Source organism: Thermobia domestica, chromosome 8, assembly GCF_964235325.1.
Source record: "Thermobia domestica chromosome 8, izTheDome1.hap1.1, whole genome shotgun sequence".
NCBI lineage: Eukaryota > Metazoa > Arthropoda > Insecta > Zygentoma > Lepismatidae > Thermobia > Thermobia domestica.
Window position 1 is genome coordinate 127304125 of NC_137461.1, and position 15325 is coordinate 127319449.

The 15325-nt window shown below is 36.3% G+C and overlaps 1 protein-coding gene across 1 annotated transcript in view; it reads left to right on the top strand.

The window, feature by feature from the left end:
* The first annotated feature begins 267 nt into the window (after nucleotides 1-267).
* Nucleotides 268-15325, top strand: part of LOC145693200 (lysosome-associated membrane glycoprotein 1-like) — a 48745-nt gene continuing 33687 nt past the window's right edge. The window contains exon 1 of the mRNA XM_081768982.1: nucleotides 268-423. Coding sequence (XP_081625108.1) covers nucleotides 378-423 — 46 coding nt within the window. The 5' untranslated portion in view covers nucleotides 268-377. The remainder of the gene's footprint in view (nucleotides 424-15325) is intronic.

Here is a 15325-nt window from a genome sequence, read left to right on the forward strand (position 1 = left end):
AAAAGAAAAGAAAAACACAAAGAATATAGATGGCAACTATGGAAAGCTGTTGAATCTTTTAAGCACTCCCCCTGTGAGGTCCTTCAAATAGCAGAAAAATATAGAAATCAATTAAAACTGAGATTAAACAATTTGAAAATATTAATGTAAGATATGAAACTAGTTAAAATAAAATGGATATAAACAGTTACATTTTCTTTTCAAAAAGAAATAAGTACTATTTTACGTCTAACTTATATCACGATCGAGGTGTGTGTTGTCACCGTAAACTGCACTGCACAGCAGTCACGAGTCACGAGATATTGCTCTCTACTCTGTAGGCGGTGAAGTGTTGTGTCGTTGTGAAAGAACAGCAAGAAAATTTAATTCCTGCAATTATGAAATTAAAACTAACGCTGCTATGTGGCATCACATTAGTGTTTGGTAAGTTATTTGATATTGATTATTAATGAGATTGATGATACACGGGCTGTTGTGTTCAATGAATTGTTGGAGACCAATTTGTCTTTCTGTGCATGATGTTGAGTGCATAAAATAGGCTTCTTTGTCTTTATTTTTAGCAAGTACGACGAATACGCATATAGTGTGTTATAACGACCCCCGATACATACGATGCTAATATTGATAGTTGCATTAAATTAGTGTTCATGTGAGTGACAGCTGTAATGATTGCGTAAATGTTATTATATTTGTTGTGTAATCATATGGCGTCAAATAAAACGAACGTATTTGGTTAGAAATTTGGGAAAAACTTTTCGAATTGGCAGGCTGGGAGAAATGGAGTCTAGGATACAAGAACAATTTTCAATATTCATAGGATCTGGTAGGCATTTCTTAAATGGAGCCTGTGTAGAATGTTCTATTTGTATCTGACCTGCGTACGTAGAAGTAGTATAATATAATGTGAAGACAGGTGGTGCAGAAAAGAGTACTGGCATGAGAAAGATCATGTATGTATGACTAGTTTACCTCCTTGTAAAGATCTGTAATGGTACCTCACACAAAAGGAGGTATATTTTCTTGTAATTGTTATTTGAAGATAATTGAGATTTATAGCGGCTTGTGTATAGCCCGCTCCCCCCCGTTCCTTGTCACCGGAACTAGGAGAATCACTATTACTACTTATATCGAGAACAGAACCCAACCAATCCCTGCGGGGCTTCTAACCCGTTCCTACTACTACTACTATTGCTACTAACTACTACTACTACTACTATTATTGCTACTAACTACTACTACTACTACTACTGCTACTACTACTACCGCTACTACTACTACTTATACTAAAACTTCCTTGCCACAACATTTACATCTTAAATCTTTATAACATGCGATTCCGATTCATTATGAACTAGTATGAATCGTTAGAATCACTATGATTCGTTAAAAATCACTGGGGGGAGCGGGCTATACTCAATCCTTTATAGCACAAGGCTAGTCGGCAAAAGTGCACTTTGTGCAGAACATCCATAGTAGAAACCGATTCATAATAAATAGCAGTACGAGGAATTATTAAAAAAAGAAAAGAAAAAAAAAGTCTAAACTTTTTAATCCTAAGCTAACACAACACTAGAAAGTAGTTTTGGGATGTTTTTTTATGTACAGAATAAATAGCTATATAGTTCGATGAAATAATGGATTTACGGTATTTCGTTGTACGTGTTGTTTCTGGTAAACGCGAATGTCAGTACATGCTTCTTTTGGGGGACCATTTAGTAAAACTGACTACGTTGGGAGTTGGTGAGCTTCTTTCAGCAGTGATTTACTGTTCTAATGGCTAAACAAGCAAAAACAGGACGAACGAGAACATACTTTGAAAACATCGAGGGCTTATAATCTGTGAGTGACTTGGACTGGGTTAATTTAAATTTTGTTTCATTTAGTGTTTAATGCGCTAACTACATTTTACAAAGTTGAACACACTTGGTTTAGTAAGTGGCGGCGATTGAGTCAAAGGCAGGTCTTGATATAGAAACATGCACCCACAAAGTTACTGGGGATAGGATAACCCAATTCAGAACTGTAGCCCAGAGGTCATCGCTGCTAGAATCAAAGTTGTTTATGACAGTTTAGCCTATGGCAAATGTTAAAATGAAGTGGACCAGAATTAGATAAAAAAGAAAAGAAAAAAAAAAGTTTTCCTTCAAATCACTTGGTAGCGATTACGGTTAGTAATTCGTAACTGATGTAGTCATGAGTTTAAATATAGTGTGGAAGTATGACATAAACTACAGTACATAAGACACGAACCAATGTAGGTGGTGACTAAAAAGCACGAATGTTTAGTCAGGGTAAGAGCGCAGCAAAGGGATCCGAGCGGAATTTCGGGGGTACGTCTGCGGAAAGCAGGCATGTCAACGACTGTGCGCAGTGGCATATTTAGATGGGTAGCTATGGGGTTCGTCCCCCCCCTGCGAAATAAATTTGGTATATGCACAACTTCTTATACAATTTGTCTGCACCCCCAAAGGAAAAATGTAAGCATAAATGCAGGTCTTTTATAATGGCTTAGTATGTCCAACCGTCGATGGATTTGGTGGAGATAACTGAATGTCATCCGAAGTACATGTAGAAATAAAAAGTGCTGTGGAGGCTATATGTACTTACCAAAACGCACTTAAGGGAGTATGAATACAATGATGCAAGTGATTATCCATCAACAGCCCTAACCTAATATAAAGAGAAATTAGCGAAATGGTAATTTTTCTTTTAAGAAGAAAAAAGCTAGCCTTCAACTAAAAAATAACCTAGGCCTTGACCTGTACCAAGACTGGCTGTTGCAAGTTCTTACCAACCTCCCACTTTCGTGGTCTATTTTAGTTTTCCCCTGGAAATCTTGAATAGGGTCCGTAGGGAGCACGATGACTAGCAGAACTCTCATCTGCAGTGCAAAGGGTCCCTGATTCCATCGTAGTCCACGAGCTTGGATAACATGCCCGTTGGATGCGTCGGGGTTCTCCCGTTTACTTCCACATTGTCATTGCAGCAAGTCTTTTATCAGTTTCCAGTAGCTTACAGTGCATATCTGTGGGAAGTCTGGGAACCCATTCAGTCTGTCCCCATCATCCATCAAAATGTTGGTTTGCTTCTTCATGCTCTAGGTTATGGTAGCTACAGAGAACTTATTTCTGAGATGGGAATCCTGCCTGTATGCTCCGACAATGCGAACACTGCCCTTCTCCAGAAAACTTAAAGCACCATCCTCTTCTTAAGATGGGCAGATGATGTAATTGAATCAGCGAGTCAATACTAACAGCAATTACAAACTCCTCACTGCAAGTGTCGGATTTTTATAGAAACGGTAATGTCAAATCTTGAACTCCTTGTACCCCACGCAGGGTTGGCAAAAACCATGGTTTTTGTTGAAAAAAAGTTTTATTTGTTTAAACCAGTTTTTTTTTTTTTTTTTTTTTTTTAAATAAATAATTTGCTCTACGTATTTATATCATGTATGGACAGAAATAAGTTTGTTTTGCCCTGGTGTTATGCAACAACCGGGTTATGCTGGAAGGATCACAAGCTTAAAGCGGAATCCAAACCGCTTCTCAACTTACATCCGAGAAATTGTTCTCAGTTTGAACTCGGAACCAGGACTAATTGACTACAAATGCGATATGTCCGCCGACTCACGAAGAACTCCTGATAAAAATAAGTTGTATTGATCTTTACATAATTGTTAATATAATTGTCAAGAGTAATTTCAGAAGAACAAAAAGGTAATTGCACAAGTGAAACAATTATACAGAATTACATACAAACAATTTCAAAGTACTAGAGTGTAGAAGAACTGATTTAGTCCAAGTTAGTTAACGACTGTTATTGGTCTTAAGTTAAAGAAATACTACGACTTAATTTGCATATCAGTAAGAAAAGTGAATAAAGATACGAATTATGAGTCCACTTTGGCTCACTCATTTATACATATAGATACCAAAGATAATTACTTCTCATTTCACTAAATGCCTCTCGTAGGGTTTTGACCTTCCCCCCCCCACACACACACACACACACAAAGTACGGCATTTCGATGTAGTTTATCAATAGTAAACATTATTGAAACTAAACAATATTTAGAATTTTTCTTTGATTGCAATTACATAAGCTATTAAAAAAAATCACAAAATATTCATAAGCTTATTAAAAAAAAAAGTTGCTTTTGTAGTATAATCTTTTTGAGTAATGAATGGGGAATTTTAGGTCTGAATATAATACGAATAATATACGGGAGTGAAACGTGATAACCGACAAATGTGTGTTCAAGATTTTACAAACACTTACTTTTACGAACATTTTTGTTTTTTGGTTTAAACTAGTCAACCCTGACCCCACGCATATATCACAAATCAGTTAGGCTATCAAAATCACCTGAGAGGGACAGTGTTAGAGCAATTGCTTTGTTGGATTTTCGTGAAAATTATTCCTGGGTTATTTACTATGAAGCACAAAGATACGAGAAGGGTTTAGAACAACGATCCTCCATGGGTTAGTAGCTAGGTTGGTTCATTTCTGTACCAAATTTTAATGTTTATTTCACACAGTATTGCCGAGCGAGCGTTAGCGAGTGTGAAGGCGGGTTAGAGCCCCGCAGGGCACAGTTTTGTCATTACAGTTATGTGGGAAGGTGGACCTGTGTTCTAGAATCTTGCCCAAGGGTACTATTGGACTCAAGGCCCCTGTACAGTTCATCCAGTTGTGATGTATTACAAAAGTCCAGGTGATGAATTACAAACAAGCAGTCGCTTCTTTTTATCACATTACTTTTGTTTTTGCCACGATATTTCAATGGTATACAAAATTGTCAGAAATAGCTACGGTATTTATATCAAAGAGCAATTACCTTGTGTTGAACGTATATTACTTCAGCGGTAGTTGTGCTGCGCAAAACAAAAACTGCATAAACTTCAGTTTATTCCATCGCAAGGAAGATTTCAAGCTGACAGCTTCTTCGTCATTCTTTACCACAAGTCATGACAATCTTGTGATGGAATCGGTGGTAGTCAAGCGACTTACTTCAACGGCCATTCATTCATTCATTCATTTATTGTTTATTCATCCATGTCGTACATTATTGGTCAGAGACCAGTACATAGGACTTGTCAAATAATAATAAGACATTTCAATATAATTGATTTACATTATTTTACAAACTATCACCCAAGTATTCATTAATATGATAATACATTTTGTTACACAAAAAATTAAATAGTTCATTTTTGAAATTTCGTATGTTTTTGATATTCTTCAAATAACTTGGGAGCTTATTAAACAACTTAGCGGACATAGGAAGAACACTTCTTTTAGTGCACGCATAGTTTTGGTATGCTGTGAATATGTTATTCTTTTGTCGTGTGTTGTATGAATGTACACCTTGTCTCAAAAAGGTTGAGCGCATTCTTTACTGGTGTTTTGAGGCAATAATTTTCTAAGTCCAGCTTCGGGTATCTTCGGGAAAAAGTAAGCCAGGTTCGAACCTCCAAGCCAGCCTTTGCAATCGGGAAAAAGTTTGCAGATGTGTTTTTCTTCTTTTAAATATAATAAGACTTGTTACCAAGTGTTTAAAAAAGCAACATTGATTGAAATACTTAAGGATACAATATTTCGAAACCTTTTTTTTTAAATATCAGCACATGCTTGTTTGTCATTTAGCTCTCCATACGTAATGGAACATTTAAATACGTTAAAGAATCTTTCCATATATAAAAGAATGCTCAAAGTTAAGAAATAGAACATAATTATCGCCTGAGTACTAAAATGAAAGTGAAAGTAGAACAGAAACAGCGTTTGTAATGGATATGAATGTCATAATTATCTTGAGATCCGTTATACATCGCTAGAAGCATAGTTGTAGAAGTCCTTGTGTTAGCTCATTGTTAAGCTGTCGGATTTTAAATCATAAGGTTGAGAGTTCGAATCCCGTCTAGGTTAATCATTTTTTTTAAAATTATATTTTCTCCAATACATGAAAAATTATATAAAATAATTACATTAGAATACATAAGTTGTGTATATATAACATAATCATTGCAGAACATAGTAATTATTATGTTTAAAATATAACATCTGAGATAATTTTCACAGTAGATCGGTATTATATATAAGAATGTAAATGCAAGTTAAGAAACTCGTTCAATAGCAATAAATAAATCATGTAGTGTATTTATTTGCAGCTATTTGTCATATAGAGGGTAATTCTCAACATTCATAATACAGAATGTCATTTATGTTCTTGAAAAGTTATTCGATGCATAAACAGAAGGTATAAACAGAGAATCCAAAGTCGGAACGCTCGCAAAAAAATTCATGAACCCCAAAGATCACGTGAGCAGACTGGAATTGTCCTTATGAAGCATGCCACAGCAGAAAGTCTTTACATAGATTCTCAATTCAATTCCTGATATATGCTTTTGCAGCCCTCTCTCGCTCGCTCGCTCGCTCACTCTCTATTTATACAGAATATAAAAGTGGATTTATGTGTGTATTTCAACATAATTCTGATATATCTAGAGCAATTTTAACTATATTTCTTACAGTCTGGAAAAAGAGTACTGTCGGGATACATATCAAAAATGCTAGAAACGGGTCGATATTAGTATCGAATCCATAGTTTCGTGGTCGCTTAGGTGAATAGTTCTACTTTCAATTCAAGTCCAATTAAGCTCCCATTAGCACCCAGGGTGGTTACGTAGCGACATAAAGATATCGAAATCCTTCGATATTAGAATCGAATCGTAAGTTTTCTGCGCCGCTAACAGTGCAGCATTTCCCATTAGTCCATATTAGTCCACATCTCACGTTAGTCCCATTGCCTAATTATTATTATTATTATTATTATTATTATTATTATTATTATTATTATTATTATTATTATTTGTAGTAATAGTAGTATAATTGATGATAGAATAATTATTGTCTATGTATTGTCTAGGTAGGGCTACACACAAGATTTTGCTCGTTTTGGTTCGACTTGACTCTAATCCGAGTCGAGTTGGAAGATATTTTTCGCGCCGAGTCCAAGAGTAGACCTCAAAGATGTCTGTTTCGAGTCGAGTCGAGTTTCAAAGAAAAGTCGTTCGTGCCCGTCCCTATTAATGAGAGCTTAATCGGAGTTAAGCGAAATTGGAAGTCTCACTATTTATCTAAGCGACCCCGAAAACTATGAATCTAATATCGATCATTTTCTAGCAATCTTTTATATCTATCCCCTCCCATTCACAATAGGTAACCCGACAGCACTCTTTTCGAAACTATAAGAAATGTGGTTAAAATTACTCTAGGCCAGTGGTTCTCAATCTAATTCCTATCACGATCTCCTTTTATCACACGCTCTTGCCAGCGACCCACAACTTCCCACAACTTCTTGACCAAATAATAGAACGATCATGCGACAAGTCTTTGCAACTGGTTTTTTTGTAACGAAGACTTGGACAAGTTCTGCCTGATGAGGAGAGAAGAATATCCTGGTCTGGGGATTGGTGCTTTAAAAGTAATAATTCCATTTGCTATATCGTACTTGTGCGAAAGTGTGTTTTTTATGGTAAACATTAAAACAAAGATAAGAAATCGCTTATCAGTTGAAAATGGCTTGATAATGTTCGTCATGAAGATTGAACCGGACATTGCTGAACTAGTGAAATTACACCATGCTTAGGTGTCTCATTAGGTTTTAATTTTAATTGTATTTCAATGTGCAGGTTTTGTTGCATGTGTATTTTTCTAGTATTTCTATATACAGTTCTCATTAGTTTTATATCATACCTCTTTGATTTAAATTCATTTTTAAACAACTCTACTAACTAACTAACTCTATGGCCTTTGGAACTCGGAGGTTCAATGCCGCGTTCACAAAAGCTCTACACTGACTTCTATCCTTAGCCAATTGGATCCAGTTTCTACTTTGTATTCGTATCTCAGCGAGATCCATCTTAATATTGTCCTTCCATCTGCGCCTAGGTCTTCCTAATGGTCGTTTTCCGATTGGTCTTCCAGTCAAGATTTTGAAAGCGTTTCTACTTTCTTCCATTCTAGCTACATGACCCGCCCACCTAAGCCTTCTAGACTTGACGACCCTAACCATGTTGGGTAAACCGTATAAATTATGTAGTTCCTCTTTATGAAGTTTCCGCCATTCCCCATTCCCGTTCCTCTTGGGTCCGAATATTCGTCTAAGGATCTTGTTCTCAAATACTTTCAGTCTATGTTCTTCCCTCAAAGTAAGCGACCATGTTTCGCAACCATACAGAACAACAGGCATGATTATCGTTTTGTATATTTTAAGCTTCAAATTTCTCGACAGAATTCGCGACAAGAGACTTTCAACCGAATAGTAACTCGAATTCTACACCCTTTGAAAATGTTCAGTAGACTTATTTTTTATTGTTCTTTACAGTGTGTATAAAAAATAAAAGTATGCCTATCAGAAAAAAAAATAAAAATAATATTTAAAAATAATTTCTGGTATTAGATTCTAACTATATTTATCTCTTCCGCCTATCTTCGCGATCCCCTAGGGGCCGCGACTCCCAGGTTGAGAAACCCTGCTCTAGGCATACATGAGTTATGTTGGAACATACATACATACACTTTTATGTGTATAAATGCAGATAAGAGAGAGTTGAGAGAGAGCGATTAAGGAATTACCGCTCTCAATCTCTTCATTTTACTTTTGCGATTCGCGAATTTCTTACGTGACAGTTTGGGGCTAGCTAGTTTTTTGTCTTGGACCACGATCCGATTTTCGATATGCTCTACCTAAATGCTGTAATGCGAATATTGAGAAGTTATCTGCGATGAAAGTAGCTGCAAATAAATACATTACATAACTTATTTATTGCTATTACACGATTTTTTAAATTTGTATTCAATATTCACACATAACACACCGACGTTCTGTCAATACCTCAGATGTTATATTTTAAAGATAAGAATTACTTATGTCGTGAAATGATATGAATATATATATTCAACTGATATATACAACTGATGATATGAATATATACATTCAACTGATATATACAACTGATGAATTGTAATGTAACTATTTTACATAATTTTCATGCATTGAGGAAAAGTAGAATATCATAAAAGAATTTCACCTGAACGGGTATCGAACTCACGATTTAAACGCTCGGTGGTGTACCCCTGAGCTAACATGACCGCTTTTCGGAAGCTGCTTCTGAAATATAACTGAGCTCATACGTAAATGCTCTTTTCCGTATGGAAATCACAATGACGAAACGAGAGTGTGAATACATAGTCTCTAAATATTGTATCATTAAGTATTTCAATGTTACTTTTTTCTACACTTAATACCATTTCAACATATCTTACTATATTTAACAGAAGGAAAAACATATCTGTGCATCGTTTCCCGATTACTAAGGTTGGCTTTGGAGGTTCGAACCAGCAGCTTTAGTTTACTGTTTTCCCAAGATATCCGAAGTTGGACTTCGAAAGAGTTTGTCTCAAAACAGCTATCATCATATCGCTCAATCTGTTTGGTATATGGTATATGTTTTTATACGCGTAAAGTCAGTATAACAATTCATTCTTTAAACAGCTTTTCGTATGTATTAATATTCCTTTATAAAAACTGTTTTTGATATTATTATTACGGCGCACCATTTTCAGATTTCTTTCGCGAGTCGTTGACCAAGTCGTTCCCCACCAGCGTTGCCAGACTCACAGCTCGGAATTATTCCAAAACCTGATCGAACTTATGCTAGATTCGGTCAAATTATGCTAGATCCTCATAATTACTAATTCAGGAGTTTAAAAAAACGAAGTTGAGATACGATAACGTAACTTAAAATATACAGAGAGCAAGAATGCATGGATAGAACTCAATACTTCACGCACCAAAATTTTAACTCAACTAAATTAATGCAGTCGTTGCCAGACTCAATGGCGTATATATCGTATAAATGAATGCAAAGTTTTTGTTTACATATTTTGAAAGAAAATTACTTCGCAGCATAAGGGGAGTTGGTAATCGTCTGCTGGGGGGGCAGATTTTTGGTCGGTCTCGGAGCTGTCATTTCAGGAATAAATATGATCATGAAGTCAGAAATAAAGATGGTGAAGTTGTCAAAAAGTTGGGGGGAGAATGGCCCCCATAGCTCCGCCATGCCTCGGAGTTAAAGGATTAGAAAACCCTGGGTGGAGCCACAAAAAAGCCCAAAGGCGTTTCGAACTTACTTCGGAAAATAGGACTGCCTGTATGGTTTACCGACTGTATGAATCAATGGAAGAGGATACATTTCTGCCGTTCTTTTTCTTCCCACGACCAACTTCTTTCTCATCTCCAGGTTTTACGGCTTTTTGACAAAATTGCTGAAATTGTGCTAGATTTGGGCAGGATGCTAAAAGCAAGCTGCTAGATGCTAGAGACATGCAAATTATGCTAGATCTAGCATCATTATGCTAGATCTGGCAACGCTGTTTCCCACAGTAGGCGTGTCGTGCAAGTAACCAATCACACGTCAGGTACTAGCTTTTACCTATTGCTTCCTTCTCACAGCTCAGAACATTGGTAACTATGGATAGACGTACAGCAGTAATTACTTTATGGGAGTTGGAAGGTTATTCTGCAACTGCAGCTAGCAGGCGAGTAGGTGTCCCGGCCTCTACAGGAAGGCGATGGATTCGGAAATATGGTGCTACAGGTCAGACTGATAATTTACGATCTCCTGGTCGTCCGCATGTGTCAACCGAAGCCCAAGATGCGAGATTAGTAAACGAAGCCCGGTTAGACCCACTAAGGACGTCTAGACAGCTAAGGGAAGTTTCTCTCTATCCTGGTAGTAAGCATACAGCTCTGCGAAGGCTTCGTCATGCTGGGTTACGTGGCCGTGTTGCTGCCGTGAAGGAAAAACTCTCAGACGACCACAAAATTTACCGTCTCGCGTTTGCACAGGTGAATGTGGGTCTCAATTGGGAAAACGCAGTTTTCTCAGATGAATCCATATTCACAACATCAAAGGAGGGACGCCGTTTTGTGTATCGTCCGAGAGGCACCCGATATGACCATGGATATGTAGCTGATTGCAATCGCAGTGGCCATGTATCTATTTTATGTTGGGGTTGGATTTCCAGTCGCGGAGCAGGACAGTTTCATAGAATTGAAGGACATCTGGACAATGCTCAGTACTTAGACATTATCAGTAATATCATGGTGCTATCTGTACGAGTATTTCAGCCTGATGGTGTAATTCAGTTCCAGCAATACCAGTCGCCAATACATACTTCCCGTGTGATTCAGGAATGGTTCGCAGGGCACCCTGAGATTGATTTAATCGACTGGCCGCTCGTGGAGCAGACCTCAATCTCATGGAAAATATGTGGGCAGAAGTGAAGCGTACTCTAAGGGAAAGTTGGCCTGAGGCAGATCCACCAAGAACTCAGGATGACCTGTGACATCTTGTTTCCGAAGCATGGCTGGAGGTAGGGGAAGGAGATAGATTTGTCACCCATGTAATAGATTCCATGCCCAGAAGAATGGATCGTGTAATAAATTCAGAAGGGTCTTGGACACAATATTAATGTCCCCGCCTTAACTCCCGAAAACAGCCCTTTTCAGGGCTACCTAAACGCTTCTGAAAATATTTCTAGAAGTAAACCACTCCTTGTATCTGATTTCTGTGCAATCCTACTAACAAAAGAATGATAATTAGCTGTAGGCTTTGAACTCAAGACCTCTTTATTGGCAAGTCCGTACTCTACCAGTGAGCTAACATGAACACGCAAACCCAACCTGAAGAAACACGACTTTCTATTTCTGGTATTCGATGACAATGATGCTCATATACTTGGCAAATGTTGTATTCAACTTGGGATATTCCGCAACACACACACACACACACATAAACAAAGCGAGAGAGAGAGAGAGAGAGAGAGAGAGAGAGATGAATATACAAAAGCATATTCAACGTATTCGAATGAGACTCTAAGTAACGACATTCCGTTCTAAAGAGAGTTTGTGTTTCTTCCCGTGACGTTAAGGGGATCGGGAAAAGTTATGTGTCTTGAAGCAGGATACGACTTTGGATACTCTGTTTATACACTTTCTATATCCGTAGGAATATATTGTATTTCACGAATGTAAATGACATGCTGTAATGAGAATATTGAGAAGTTACATCTGTATGACAAATAGCTGCAAATAAATACACTACATGATTTATTTATTGCTATTGAACGAGTTTCTTAACTTGTATTTACATTCTTATATATAATACCGATCTACTGTGAAAATTATCTCAGATGTTATATTTTAAACATAATAATTACTATGTTCTGCAATGATTATGTTATATATACACAACTTATGTATTCTAATGTAATTATTTTATATAATTTTTCATGTATTGGAGAAAATATAATTTTAAAAAAAATGATTAACCTAGACGGGATTCGAACTCTCAACCTTATGATTTGAAATCCGACAGCTTAACAATGAGCTAACACAAGGACTTCTACAACTATGCTTCTAGCGATGTATAACGGATCTCAAGATAATTATGACATTCATATCCATTACAAACGCTGTTTCTGTTCTACTTTGACTTTCATTTTAGTACTCAGGCGATAATTATGTTCTATTTCTTAACTTTGAGCATTCTTTTATATATGGAAAGATTCTTTAACGTATTTAAATGTTCCATTACGTATGGAGAGCTAAATGACAAACAAGCATGTGCTGATATTTAAAAAAAAAGGTTTCGAAATATTGTATCCTTAAGTATTTCAATCAATGTTGCTTTTTTAAACACTTGGTAACAAGTCTTATTATATTTAAAAGAAGAAAAACACATCTGCAAACTTTTTCCCGATTGCAAAGGCTGGCTTGGAGGTTCGAACCTGGCTTACTTTTTCCCGAAGATACCCGAAGCTGGACTTAGAAAATTTTTGCCTCAAAACACCAATAAAGAATGCGCTCAACCTTTTTGAGACAAGGTGTACATCGTCAACATGAAGAAAACTACTTTCATTCCTCTTTACATATATGATACTTTTGTATATGTACAGACAAGGCACAGTTAAAATTTTATTTGACTGAAAGACCCTTTTGCATGAGGACCTTGGTGATAGATTAAAAATAGATCTTATTGTCTATTTTTGATTGCAAGATTAAATTGCATCCGTTAATAATGTTTGCTTCAGGACGGATTGATTTAAATTCCGAAATTAGTGAAAATAAGTCCAGTTTTTGTTCTGTTATTTGGATTATGAAAGATACTAATCATAATACAGTGAGACTCAAATGTATGTAGAGCACAGTATGAAAACGAGTGTCATGCAGAGGATGATTAGGGAAAATCCCGTTTTGGACGGATAACGGGAATCCTGCTTATCTTCGTAACACTGTTTTTAAACCGTTAACTATTCCAACGGGAAAATCCCCATGGACATTTAAGACTAAAATTGTGTGCACGTCTGTTTTCAGATAATAAGGGTGTATTTAGATATGTCCGATCCCCTCTCCTAAACCTAATTTTCTTTATAACTTTAGACGAAATTTATGTATTTTGTGCTGCAAGCTAGTTGATTTTTTTTTTTTTAATATGCCCCTGCAAATACTGGTATCAATAACTTGTTAAAAAAAAAAGTGCCATATTGATAAACGCTGCTATACTTTTTCCTTAATGCTTAAGAAACAGTTTGGGATTGAAATAGGTTAACGATTGTCAGGGCTTGAAAGATCTGCTCGCCAGTGACTAGTGCTTTTTTTTTTTTTTTAACCTTTAGCGATTACAATCCGATCATTCAAAAACGTAAATTCAAGAATAAGTAGCAAATGTCTTTTATTTGAGATACCGGTAAACAAAGTAAAAGATGTATTGAAATGCTTACTGTGTTGCAAAGTGATTGTTTTTGTATAAACACTGACTGCAAAATGGTCTGGCTAAAGTTTTTTTTTTTTTTTTTTGGGGGGGGGGTGAGTACTTGCAAGCAAGATTTTCAAGCCCTAACGATTGGGGATTAATTCAAAATTCAACCCCAATACTTTCACTTAAATGGAGTAATTAACATTTTTATACTAATTCCTAATGTCCTATAATAATTCATTTCGCGACTTGTATTATACGAGGACGATTAGATTTAAATCAAAAAATCAACAATTATTTTTTAAAAAACATTTTTTTCATTCTGGTTTTCCTACTGCAGTACACACATTAGTGGCATAAAATTAAAAAGAGGAACTTAGATCACATTCGTTCAGACCTAAAGCCACGATTTATGCAAGCAAAAACTATTCCTGGCACAAGGAGTTTTCATGGTGTTTCCACTATGTTAATACGAAGTTGGAGTGAAGAAAACGAGTCGGGATGAAAATTCTTTATTTTTCAATTTTGCAACAAACCAGATAAGAATCTGATAACATTGTGTCTAAACTATATACGTGGTGCTATGGTGCATGTCTATGCCGAAAAGTGGTTCATTCGTGTAATGCGTAACATTAACAGACCAGAAGGTAATGTCAGGTTAACTTCGTGCGCCTGCCTGATTCAAGTACTTATTCTACTGGCCCTCAACTCTAGAGGATGTGTACTCGATTCCTTTCCCATTCTTACAATTTGGAGACGCCATGCAACAAATAGCTTTGGCTGCACATAGTTTTTTGACAGCAGATTTAGTGTGTGACAGTGGAAACTTAATCGGAAAAACACCTCTTACAACTCGTCCTGTAAGTTGTAGTATTTGAAACTTTCTGAAGGTACTGCTCATTGCATGAAATTCTCTGTAAACACACACATACACATATATATATGCAGTCTTAAAGTAGAATCTTCAGAAGCTGTGTACATCTCCTGTTTTCCCAAATTTTGACTCTAAACTCCAAACTTATTTAAAGAGGAAAAACTTCATAGGTTATGACCCTTGTGCTACCAACAAGTGACAGACCTTTCATGAAAATCTGTGGTGGTGGTTAAAAAGATTTTGCTGGATGATTTGAGTGGAATGACCATTACTGTGCTTTGACACAAAAGTTGGTATATTGGTGTTCTTTTAATTCAGGACGTGATGAATCTTCAGATTTTTCTGAACGACTTTCTATTCTGTAAGAGGAATTTTACACGTATTGTTGAGAATTCTGGTTATCTAAATAAAACTTTCAATCATTATAAGAATTAAAAGTTTGTCAAAGTTCAATTCATTGGGCGCTAACAATCCTGTAGCCGGCACATTACTTGATATAAATTCGAAAAATATTTATAAATTCTTCGAACTGTGAATTTTGTAAATCACAGAACTCATTTTTCTGTATGTGTTATGGTTTGAAATCAAGAATTTTCAGATCTGAAGGTTATTTAATGTAAAAGTTCGT